The sequence below is a fragment of the Nothoprocta perdicaria genome, unplaced genomic scaffold, assembly GCF_003342845.1.
Source record: "Nothoprocta perdicaria isolate Ctin4 unplaced genomic scaffold, notPer1 scaffold_35, whole genome shotgun sequence".
NCBI classification, from domain to species: Eukaryota; Metazoa; Chordata; class Aves; order Tinamiformes; family Tinamidae; genus Nothoprocta; species Nothoprocta perdicaria.
Window position 1 is genome coordinate 2085031 of NW_020455588.1, and position 12967 is coordinate 2097997.

At 39.5% G+C, this 12967-nt stretch overlaps 2 protein-coding genes across 2 annotated transcripts in view; one reads left to right on the forward strand and one right to left on the reverse strand.

Annotated features, from left to right (window-relative positions):
- The window catches only part of CAST (calpastatin), a 56317-nt gene extending 55367 nt beyond the window's left edge, over positions 1-950 (forward strand). The window contains exon 30 of the mRNA XM_026044097.1: positions 86-950. The gene's annotated coding sequence lies outside the window, so the exon portion shown is untranslated. The remainder of the gene's footprint in view (positions 1-85) is intronic.
- Positions 951-1911: 961 nt separating this feature from the next.
- On the reverse strand, positions 1912-12852 carry ERAP1 (endoplasmic reticulum aminopeptidase 1). Its single transcript, XM_026044099.1, has 18 exons — positions 12362-12852; positions 11647-11785; positions 10981-11115; positions 10300-10420; positions 9793-9947; positions 9500-9613; positions 8987-9118; positions 8530-8661; positions 8301-8384; positions 7844-8001; positions 7580-7659; positions 7104-7287; positions 6531-6687; positions 6261-6445; positions 5356-5517; positions 4765-4905; positions 4595-4676; positions 1912-3966 (listed from the first exon to the last, which is right to left on the reverse strand). Exons 1-18 carry the CDS (start codon positions 12850-12852, stop codon positions 3820-3822), a joined length of 2799 nt encoding a protein of 932 aa, XP_025899884.1. The 3' UTR covers positions 1912-3819.
- Positions 12853-12967: the final 115 nt, after the last annotated feature.

Below are 12967 nucleotides of genomic sequence, written 5' to 3' on the forward strand. Positions count from 1 at the left end.
TTCCAAGCTAATGTCTTTTATGCTTATCTTCCTTCACTTAATATTTCTTTCCTGTTTTTTATTTGTTTGTGTTTTGCCCTTTCAGGATCTTGGCAAATGATATACCAAGTCTTCTTTCTGCTGCTGAATAATTATTCCTGAAGAACAAATGCTGATGCAAAAAGCATGTGGTTATTCTGGGTGTTTTTTGTACAGTGATATTTGCTGGAGGACTTTCATGTTTTCTTTTAGAAGTTTTTTTTTTTCCTAGCCATTCATTTTATTGTACTGATGCATTTTGAATTTTTGTAGTTTTCTACAAAAGTAGAAAACTTACTGTTAAATAGCTTTTTTTTCAGTTCTGAGAGGGAAAGGATGCTTTATATTTGTAAGAGATATATTTCATAAATTAATAGCAATGCCAAAAGAGAAAAAAATTGCAAACTTTTGCACATAATCTTCACATAGTGCCTGTAAATCTCAGACAAGTTTCTACGTATGCGCTAGCATTTTTATGTTACATTGCAGTGAACGCATTAGGGATCGTGGAGCGCAGCGAGCTTTAGCTGTCCTCAGCCCGGCCGGACGCTGCGCTTCCGAGGCAGCGGCTGCTGAGAAACCCTCCATCAGCTGGGGACATCTAAACAATGAGAAACTGGTAACTTAAATGCTTCCAGAGCATCTAATTGAAAAGATACGTTTTGGATGGTGCCTTAACCATGGCTAGAACAACGACCCCGAAACCACTAGGGAAGGAGTCTTGCTTGTTTACTTCAAATTGCAACTGTGCTGTTATCTCGTATTTCCAGGCGTCTCAGGACTTGATCCAAATGCAAATCACCAAGTACCATAGACCATTATTATCATGGAAGTGGGGAGAAAACGGAGGTGCAGGAGCCTTAATGGGAGGTTCAGGAGGAACTCGGAGCAGGTTGCTGCACTGCGGCCTGTGTTCACACCGCACTGGCAGCGTCGCGGGAGCCGCTCCTCGGGAGCGCGGGCACCCAAGGCTGCTGCAGGGGGACGGGCTCCGGGCACCTCAGGGGCCGAGTTCCTCGCTTCGTCTCCCTCTGTCTGAATTACTTGTAAAATGTGGTTTTGCACATCCTTACACACGTGTGCTACTGCACCACTTGTTTACAGAGGAGGGTAATGTTAGGGACCGTGTCTGTAAGGATAGCAAAATTACCTAGTACTCCAGACAGAGACAGCCCAAAGATTTTAGGATGTATTCAGAGGTTTTACTGTTCTTAATGGTCTGTATTGAGAACCTGTGTCACACTAATAAAGTTTTTAAAATGTATTACATTTGTCATTTCTTTCAGCTTCTTCATTGTCTAAATAGCCCCATAAAAGGCAAAAGAGGAACATCCACCCTTCCCATCCCATCCACCCTTTCCCAAAAGAGGAATAATTTAAAAAATGAGCATTAGCATGTTGGTATTGAACAAAGCTTTTTAAAAATCAACAAAATGTGTCATCGAGGCTCTCTATAGTCCCTCATTGTCGGGTTAAGATCTAGCTCCAGCTTTCTTTTCTCTCCGCTTTGCTTTTCAAGGCTATACAATAGTTAACTAGGCCCAATTATTGAATCCCGTTCTGTAGCAGCAGGCTTAGCTGCAGACACAAAGCAGCTGAAGGACTGAACTAGAAGATGGCACAAGAGTTTTCAGAAACAGAATGAAGTTGTTACTTCTTGTGAAGTTCCAATTAAATTTTGTTCAAACACAATGTTTACGAATGACATCGTATAGAAATGATAAACAATCAGTCTTCAGGGACTGAAGAAACATTTTATTTTGATGGAGCTAATGAACCCCGCTAGCAACTCTTAGAATTTTCCAAGTATATAAAAAGTTCAACATTACCTACTTCTGTTTTTCTCAGCCCATGTTCTTCATGGTATTCAGAGTTCTCAAAGTTTATTAATGCTCACGCAGTTCACTTGCTGACCATTAATGAGGAAATGTGACAAAGCCCCTTGTCACAATTCTAGAGAGGGGGCTACAGGGGCTCTACTTATCTGATAATCAATGCTGCTTCTATTTAAAAATAATAATAAAAAAACAACACAGAGAAAAGGATTTGGGGAATTGCATGGGGGAGCTGTCTTGGATAGGAATGCCCAACAGCAATTTTCTGCAAATATGTGTAGCTGGAAAAATTGCAAAGTGAAAATGAAGGAGTTATTGTAGGAAATTACACTGCACATAACAGATGATAATAGCAACAGAAAGGAACAGACAGTGGGTGAAAAACTGATGCACAAAAATATTTTATCTAGAAGGGTATGAATAAGGATGTTCTGTTAACTTGCTTTTTTTTAAGTTTGCTGTGAAAATATTTTTTAAAGAGCAGTGATACCTCAACTACTGGGTTTTCAACTCTTCCTGTGTGTTATCAATTACTCTAAGACTTGATTATCTCTCAAACTTACACACACACACACACAAATTTGGTTTAATTGTGCACCTGTCTATTGCTTCTTGCAATTCTGACAGAACTTTAGCCAGTCATTAGCAGATGTTAAAAGTCTTTCTGAGCTCTAATAAAATAGGTGTTCAACAGCCTGTGCCTAAGTTAGTGTTTTCTGGCTGTGAGAATAGGGAACAAGGTGCTGGCAAAAGCTCGTGCTCCTACTTCTTTTTTCCTAAATCTTTTTAGTGACGCTTTTGACCCCTTTGAGATAGCGAGGAGGAAAAGGACAGAGAACAGGAGAGAAAAGAAAAGCCATGGAACCAAAACTTGGTAATGAAGAGCAGGTCAGCATAGGCACATGTGATAGGTACTTGGTATTTTCTTTAATGGTTATTAGCTACAGGATTTCTACAATTTCAGTATTCAGAGAAGGTCACGCTCAGCTTGTTTGGGGGAAAGAGAAAAAAAAAGAAAAAAAAAAAAAGAAACTCCCATGGATGCAGCTCAGTTTTCTGTAGCTTTTGGGGGCACAATAGTCATCATCATTTTTCTGCTTACGGCAATTAACCTCAGGCTAATGATCATTCGGAGTTCTAGCTGAAACTGCTTATTAATCAAAAATGAGTGCTTTTTTAAAATTCCACACCATTTCCTGAAGCTTAACATAAAAACATAATGGAATTCTTCCCTCGTCAGCTGTGCTGCTGTAGTGGAGCAGGCTGGGATGAGGGCAAGTGAAGGGCACAGCAGCTGCTCTGCAGCACCGTGGCAGAGATGGAGCTGGTACCAGCTGCCTCCAGCCCTGAAACACTAAAAATACCCTTGCATAGACATAGCCCTTTCCAAACTGACTCTGAAATATGCAGTGTTCATTAGAATTGATACTCATTTTCTAGGTCTGGGATGCTTAATATATATTTTTCAATTAGTTTCCTGCACCACAGACTGCAAAGATAAAGGCCCAGGGAAAGCAAGAATTTCTTTCCTCTTTCTAGAGTTTCTGGCTCTATAATTTGAGTTTACTTAAGTATCAGATAAAGCAAGCAGCCGGGCCTTTGTGAAAAAGAGAGAGGAAGGGTAGGCATTCACAGGTGGAACATTTGACTTTGCAGAAAAGTAACAACTCTTTTCTACTTTTTCAGAAGAAATAAATACATCTCAGAGATCCAGTAATCACCTCCGCCACCCTTAGCCCACTGGACAATAAAAGTTGCTTTTTTTTTTTTCTTAAAACTGCTGCTTGGTAAAACGATCCACAAGCAGTCTAGGGTTATTTCAGCACTGTGGATTGCTTGGAACATAAAAGTTCTGGCCATCAGGATTAGACTGCCTTGGAAAACTTAAAGAAACAAATTTAGTTCTCTCTCCACTTCTGAGTTTTCAGTGCTTTTTCAGCTATTTTTGGCAAATGTAAATAATGTTTTATAGTTTTTTGTTTTGTAGCCATGTTTCAATTTCCTCAAAATTCCTATCCATCCACCTTATGTTGTCTTCAATGGTTTCAATAGCTTGTTGGACACAACGCAGCTGTGAACTTTTTTCGTCCAGAGAATTGAAGAAATCTTTCACCTGTTGAATAAAAAGGTGAAAGAACATTTGATGAAAACACAAGGGGGGTTAGTGCATGTAGAGGAAGAGCAGCAAGAAATTTTCAATTTTGAACCCACTCTTCACTTGCTTGGGTGAGTGAAGAACAACTCTTTCTGCCCCCTCTTCTAACTGCCAGGACAAGATTCTAAAATTCCCCTTGATTTCACAGCTAAATACAAGATTACATTTTAAAATGTAATCTGGTAGATTTATCGTTGCCATTCAGCTTTTCTCTCTTGTCCATGTTCAAATGAAATACTTTTTAAAAATCATTTTCAGCATATTTTTCTCAATACTTTATAAAGTGGGTAGCAAATATTAACAGCAACAAGTGTAACAGTCTGACAGTCAGTGTGACAGACACAGTAGGATTCTGCTTTCAGTCCATTGCTTAAACAAAAGCCATGTTTCCCCTTACCACTGACACTGCTCTGCTCTCAGTAATCCAACCCCTCATTGCTATTATCTTTGCCAAGGAAAGAGCAGGTTAATATCTTGATATTTCAGCACTGATCACACTTTAAGAGGGTAAAATTCAATTCAAGGTTTGTTTCAGTTAACCTATAACTTTCTGTAAAAATCCAGAGCAGCTAAGCTAAGGACGTACCTCGAGGAGCTGCGACCTCAGGGAATACTGATTTGTCACTGCGCTGACAATGGTGGCTATGGAGCGTGAACCGAGTTCAAACCTGGCAAGAAGAATCACCCATACTTAGAAAATGCACACTTTCATTGAAACTTCAGGGGTAGAGAGAGCAGAACAACAAAAAGCCTTACTTTTGTACAAGTTCTTCCCATTTGTTCTTCAGAAATCTCCAAGCCAGATGATAACCAGATGGGTTTCTGGCAACAAAGCCAATAATGTATGGAAGATCCTGTGTTTTTATTATGTCACCACGCAGACCTTGATCCATTAACCTAAGAATTAATAACAGAAGTGGAAACATCGGTGTAGATAACACTGACAAGTAACTGTACTCTTAGTATTTTCTGCAGTCATATAAATCTGTATTTCTAAATCATTTTAGTTGGGTTAGTTAGTTCCAACTTTTGACAATATCCATCTTGGCCACATCCGTAACTCCCATTTTTCATGTACAGAGTTACAGTTAGTTGGAAGAGGTGAAGGTAAGGGATCTGAATAGCTGCTTTCTTACATTTTATCTGCATTTGCTACTGCAAAGAGCAAGCACCTTGACTCCTGGAACCAAAAGCCAGAAATGAAACCGTGAGGCTACTTCCTCTTTCTTTACTAATTCTGTAAAGCATTTTACAAACCCTGAAGCTCAAAAGCTGTTAAAGAAGACTTTTAGTAATTGCACCTCTTCTTCCAAACATATTTCTGTTCATAAGTAGTACTCTACTCACCACTGAAGTTTGTCATTATTCTTGCTGAGGCTGAGAGCCAAAGCAATTGCATCTTTTTCGAGGTTGAATGAATGCAGCCTGTATTTACTAAGGAGGAAATCCCAGCCTTCAGGTGTTTGTGCTCCAACAGCATACACGGCTGTCTTCACATCTCTTGGCAAGCTACAACAAAGTGAGTTCCAAGTTATTCTCCATATCATACTTCAGAGTCTATTTAAGAATATTTAGGTAGAAACATAACTGTGTTACTGTAAATTGGCGTAACAGACTATTTCTTAAGAAATACTCACCTATTAACCACAGGCATTAGAAAGTGAGCCCTGTGGCTGGGAAACGACAGGGGCCCCTTGGTCTGCATCTCAGTAATGCTCCTGACTTGCAAATGACTTCCAAAAACACTAGACTCATTATTCCTTTTATTTCTTCATTAATATTCTGTATTTTTTCAATCACCATCTTTTATTAGGTCCATTTGGATACTCATACAGTCTTCTCTGGCCTTCCCATAAAAGCTCACAGACCTTCCGTAGTGTGTTTCAGGGAGCTCTTGTGTCATGACCAGAGATAAAAATCAGGGGAAATTCACCAACAGTAATTGACCTATTTCTAAAACAGGCATAGGGCAATCCTCATGCATATAAATGAGGGAATATCGTCAGGTGTTGTTTTCTCTTTCCAGAACATTTTCAATAAACTAAGGAGTGGAGTAACACATAAAATATGTGCTAGTTCGGAGGATATAACATACGTCGAGCTGGGAAGGAATTTGGAAGCTAAAGCCCATAAGACACACCGAGGACTGATTTTGGGTTGCAGAAAAGCCTGATATTTAGCTCATTCAGTAACTTAGCTCTATTATCACTATACAGAATATCAGAAAGGATGGTATTCTTTACAATACAGACCTCAAGGTTGCATTGGATTTCTGCCATTTCACAAAATATTCTTGTGCTTTGTCCACACAGGGCTGGTAGCCGCACACGCAGGCGAAGAGCAGCAGCGAGTGCTTGAGCATTCGCTCCGGCACCGAGCCGTCATCGTTCCAAGACTGCCTGTCGATTAGGTCTCTGAACAGATTGACTATATACTCCTAAAAACAGTGTAATGATAAAGATCTGTTTCAAAGTGGACTTTACGGGATAGAGGCAGAGAGGTCTGGACATTTAATACGTTACCTTTAATTGATTTGCTGTGTCATCCATGTCCCTCCTCTCCATAAGCTTGTATATGGGAATGAGTTCCTGCATACCTTGGAATACAGGCATGATTTCTGTCTCATGTTTCAGGTATAAAGTTAGATCAAAAGCTTTGGAAATGGACATTTTCTTTATTCTAAAGAAGATGAGAGAAATAAGATCTAGTTAAAGTTAGTTAAATTGAGTGTTAGAATTCCAGTGTTTGAATTAAAACACTAGAATTTAAAAGCACTAAATTAACATACTATATGTTACATTTCACAGAAAACACAACATTTTGTGTTCGAAGCCTCCCTTTTCAAAAACAAGAGCCCAAACACTGAGATTATCACCTATTTTATTTACTAGGATTGAATAACTCCACTGCAATCAAAGAGAAATTCTGAGTTTACATTGCTAGAAGCGAGAAATTGCTCTCAGTTTATTTAACAGATTTAATGAATAATGTAATATATATTTGAATAATATATATTATCAGCATTTCCTGCTTCAGTGATGCATATTAAGAAATGCAGAGATCTCATTTTTACGGACTTAGACAGAAGGCCTTACCTCACAAGCTGGAAGACATTGTTAATGAGACTTGCCCTGTCGTTGCTGCTGATCGCCGTATGGTTCTCTTTCAAAAGGTTAATCAGACGATCCCATCCATCATCTTCATAGTGCACAATATAATATCCATTCATGCCAACATTGAATTTAATCCATTCTACTTCTTTTGGAAGGATGAAGACATCTACCAAAACAAATAAACAAAAAACCCTCTCTTTATTTGCAATTCAAACACACTGTAATGTAATGTAGTAACAAATACTCTTACTCTCATTCCAGGAGTTTAAAGAAAACTGTAACACAATTTCTGACTATATTAAGAGATTCTTTTAGTGATGCTGTTGACATAGTGATGACAAAGGAAAGTATTTATCTTGCCCTAGCATTTCCACTTCCCCATTCTGCAAAAGACGCTGTGGCTCTAAAAGACTTGCAAATAAAATCTGAATAAATTAATCACTGTAAAAGGCAATTACCTGTTTTAGTTGTCATCAAAAATCTTTGAACAATGTCAGATTTACTGGTAATGTAGGTTAGTGGAATGTGCCACAAGTACCTACTGGAAAAAAGAAGGGCTTTGTTTTATGACAGAGCTTCATGAAACCTTATTCAACTTGCATTAGTCTAAAAGCTGAGGAATGCCTTTCGTTGGCAGCACAGAAGCAGAGAGATGCATCTCCGATTCCAGTGCAGAACCAGACACATCTGTTTATTTCAGTTTTTTCTCCTGTTTTGCTTACTCTGAGGGCAGAGGAGAATCCACTTCCTTCCTGTAGCGCTCCTGCTGCAGATGGACATTCTTTCCTCTCACAGTGACAGTTACGAGGGGAAAACCCTTCTGCAGTGTCCAAGTGTTCATCATGGCCCTCACATCAAGAGTGTCTCTTTTGGTCCAGTGCTGCATTTTAGCAAGGGAAAAAAAGATACCCAAGAAGAGCAGGAAGATGAAGCACATGGACAACAGCAGAGAAATGACCATCTAAGAACTCTGGAAGAGTTGCTGGCTATTTGTAAGCTTTACAGCGGGAAGCTGAGAGTAGAACATAAGGAATTACAATGTTTTGATTTTGTCTTCTTGCAGACAATTTCATATCTGTATTGCAGCACTTTAGGGGCTGAAGTAATAAAGAATGCTTTTGGAAAGTGCATATGTCAGTGTAAAAGAAAAGAGTAACAACACAGAGGCCAGACACTTACTGCATTTGAATGTGATTCTTGGTTTCTTCTGCAAAAGTTATCACCTTCTAATGTGCTTTCATCAGTACCTACAGTAGGGCAAATCTGAAAAAAAATTCTTGCTCATTGCTCTATTTTTTTAAATATAAATCAGAAGCACTGGTCGCAGTCTTCAGTAATATATTTACAGAGATAGTACTACCCATGAGAAGTTACAAACTTTGAAAATACGGGAATAAAAAATACCTGCCTTTGTCATACTGTTCCACAAATCTTCGTTTTTTGCATTTTGATAGCTGTATTTCTGCAGATACTGCTTGAGTCCAGCTTTAAACACATCAGCAGCCATGTAGTCCCTCAGCATATTTAATATACAAGATCCCTGAAAAAAAGGCACAAAGTATTTAGAAAAATATTCCTTAGATGGCAAGATAAGTCTTTCCAAAAAACTGAAAGGCCACCAATGCACATAACAGTTTACTTTTATATCTCTCTCTGACTAATGTTTAATTAGACTTAGTCATATATATTGAAACAGTAATTTGAATTTCATGATTATTATTCTTTACAATCCATCTATTTAAGCATCTGTTGTTATTTTTTGAGCTTTGGTATGAACACAATATATCAGCCCATGGTGAAATCAGTACAATGCAATGGCGCAGGACAAAAACACAACTGGAATCAACAGCAGTTATGTATTTTACCTTTTCATATGAAACATTATCAAACATTTCTAAAATTTCAGCTGGATCTTCCACAGGAGTAGACATGGGATGTGATGAATTTAACGCATCAACTTCCATGGCATCAAAACATTTGCCTAAGAAATAATCTTCCTAGAATGGGACAAAAATGATTGTTATTTCTAAATTCTAAAGAAATCATAAAGCAAACTAGGAAAGAAAACAGAGAAACGAAAAAAGAGGTAAGGTCAATTTACTTATTTTCAATCCACTCTAGTGGCAATTTGAAAATTTTTCAGTGATCTCTATTGTTTAAAAAGAATATTCATAGCAATCAGCAACTTCCACCATCAGTTTCTGAAAATATTTACAGATTTTTAAATCATCATTCTTATTCTTTAGAGTTAACATCACAGAATCTTTTTTAAAGCTAAATTAAAATGATTCATAAGAGGAACTCATCTAGTCTGTATCCCTACAAATTAGGGGTTTGAGAAGGTGCTTACAAAAGAAAAGACAGTAATCGCCACTTACGACTCTCAGTTCTGGGTGGGTAACGCTGACCGACACAAACTCCATAAACTTTGCAAACCCTTCATTTAACCACAGGTCATTCCACCACTCCATGGTAACTAGGTTGCCAAACCACTGAAACAAAAGTTAAATTTGTCACAGATGTCAGCACTTCTGAAATTAAAATACAAGGTCTGTTACAAACGCGGCTACTGACCTGTATGAAACTCAACTTACAGTATGTTGCTAACCTTTAAGAAACATTTATTTTAGTGATACAGATTAGCTTGGCTTCTTCCTATTCCACTGCTCACCTGATGAGCCAGTTCATGGGCTATTATCATAGTGATAAACAATTTGGAGGACACCGAGGACGTTGCAGGGTCATACAGCAATGCAGATTCCCGGTACGTGGTCAATCCCCAGTTCTCCATAGCACCAGACTCAAAATCAGGAATAGCTGCTAAATCTAGAAATACAATAAAATACTGTTAGTACTGTTGCATTCAGTAAAGAACTTGCTCCCTTCATCCACCTTCAGCACACACACACACACACACACACACACACACACACACACACTTCTGTAACTTAATAGCAAAACCAGTTTTTTTAAAAAAGAAGATTCAATAATTTTTAGTTCTCAGGGGAACTTCTTAATCTACTGCAGGATTATATGAAGCAGTCAGCAAAAAATAGCCTTTCTTTCTAAACACTAACCTTGGCCCCTGTTTTATTGTTCTAAATTATTCACTTTGTGCAATTTTGTTTTCTGTTCTTAATAATGTTCTTCGATAACACATTAATGACTTAACACTTACCTTGTTTAGGTAAAGGATATGGAATACTAAAATAATCTTCATAAAAGTCTAAAAGTTTTACTGCTGCATCCAAAGCATAATCAGCTTGGTGGATCTTGTCTGGTACTGTGTATACAGAAATCTATAGGACACAAGCAGGCAGTAATTCAATACCAGCCTCAGAAGTTCATGAAATTTGTTCTTTACCATATTTACTCAAATGATCATAAACAAGTGACATGAGAACATATATCTAACATTTCTCATAGCAAAGGCTACACAAGTATGCTTTTTTTTTCCAGAGATGACGATCAAAATTAGAAATACATTTTTTAAAACTTGTCTGCCAGAACTATTATGCCCTTCAAGGACCTCTGAAATTTCCATTCCCTGTAATGTTAAAGAACTGATCAGCTGCTGGCACAGTATTATTTCAGTTCCAGTTCTCCCTTATGAAAAGTGTATTTAATTTGCATTTGATTAAATAATCTGACATGAAACAAAGTTAGTGATACATACAAAAATATAAAAAGCAAGCACAAAACAACTGAAACCAATAAAACTTATAATGTAAGTATCATCCAGTTTCTGTCATTTCATTAAATTATTTGCTTTATATATCTTGAAGTTTTAACTGAAAAGTAAACCATATATATTCATGCTTTATTACAATAAAGGTTGTAGAAAATGAGGCAAAGTTACCTTAACTCCATGACTAGTTATTTTGCTGACCGATTTAAAATCTGAAACAATAAAGGCCACCAAGTAAGTACTCATCTTTACACTCGTATCAAAATGGTCCTCAACAAGCGATGCAGATATATTAATGGTTTTCACCTAAAAATAAATAAATAAATAAGACTATTTTAAAAACATAGGGGAAACAAACCCACCTTTCCCACACCATGTTTCAGAGTACTATTCACTGCTAAAATTAATCATGAATATATCTAATGTTATAGTTTTGCTTAAGTGTTTGTTAGCAGATTAATAGAATTAGTGTTACACAATAGTAGTTTATTAAACTGAAAGAAACAAACTCTTCCAGAGAGTGATTCAGTTACCTGAGATACCTATTTTAGGACAAAATGAATAATCTGATAGAGGTATCTCTTTCAGCTGTCTTGATTACAGATAGAGCCTTGGGTAATCAGTTCAGACTTAGAAGATGTTCACCCATAGTGAACTGCAATACTTGCACCTGCCCTTTATTCATCAATGTGATCCATTTCTCCAGGAGTGCTAATTCACAGAATTTATGAAAGTGATGTTTAGGTCAAATTCCCATGAACAGCTATTGCCTAGATATTCTGCTCTCCTTTTGCACTGTCGATTAGCGACCTTGCAACTTTAAAAAAACCCACTTACAAGTGGCATGTTGGATAGTGCAAGGTGCTTTGGCTCCCTCCTAATCTTGATCGAAAATGTGGCTTTGAAGGCGGGTTCATCAAAACACGGGAAGGCCATTCGTGCAGCTGTTGGCTCAAAGTGTGTGGACGCAAGTACCCTATAATCAAAGGGGGGAAAAAAAAGAAAAGAAAAAGTTTTTTAGTCTCACAGTCTTCATATACACAATGTTCACCATTTTGATGCGTGGAAAAAAGGATAATTTCATATTTACAAATTAACTATTGGTGCTACCAAACACTTTTGCAGGTCAAGTAAAGAATTACTGTTTCTCCATCTTTCGTGGGCAGCTGAGGTTGGCTAACTAAATTTCTTGACTGCAGTCCCCAGGGGGTGTGGAATAAGACATGAGAGATGCTCCGTTTTGGTCCCAGCAACTTTCCTGCCTCTTCTTCTCACCACATGCCAGAGTGATCAGCAGATTCTTTGGCAAAATAAGGCCTGTTGAGGCCACACAATCAAGAATCTCATTACTGCCATGAAAGGATGACAGTCTCTGTAAGATGAACAGCCAACTATAAACATAACTTGATGCAACTTGCTCTCTAAACAGAATAGGATCCTAGAAGACAATTGTAAAGCAGGAAATAAATAAACGACAATACATCCTAAAAGCAATTCTAAAAGCTGCCATTTATATCAAAGAGCTAACACCTACAGATGCAGGAAAGGCTACCTGAGCTCTCCATCCCGGCCCCTGTAGGTGCTTTTGTAGAAGCCATGGAAAGCCTCGGAGAGGTTGGCAGCGTAGCGCACGCTGACCGTGTAGCTGTGCCCGGCCCGCAGCGGCTCGGCGGCACGCAGGGCCACCTGCTCCCGGGCCTCGTGCTCCAAAACCTGCACGTCCCGCGCAGCACGGCCGCCCTCGCCCTCGCCCTCGATGGCGGCCTGGGCGATGCGCAGGCGCTTGCTGTGCAGGACGAGCCAGTCTGTCTGCTGCGCGACCGCCACGCGGATTCGGGCTGCGCCGGAGAAGGTCAGCGTGCTGAGGTTGGCGTGGATGAGCAGGTCGTAGTGCAGGGGCACCACGTGCGTGGGCAGCCTGCTCTCGCCCCACGGGAAGGGCGCGTGGCCGCCGCGCTGCCCGCCGCTCGCCAGGCCCAGCAGCGCCGCCACGAGCGCCAGAAGGCGCCCGGGTGGCGGCGGAGCGCGGCGCCCCGCGGCCATTCCCCACGGGAACTCCCCGCACGCAGAGGAGAGGCCGCCACGCGCGGGCGGGCGGGCACGCGGGGGGCCCTGCGGGGCAAGGCGGGCGGACCTGCCCCGCGCACGCAGCCAAAGC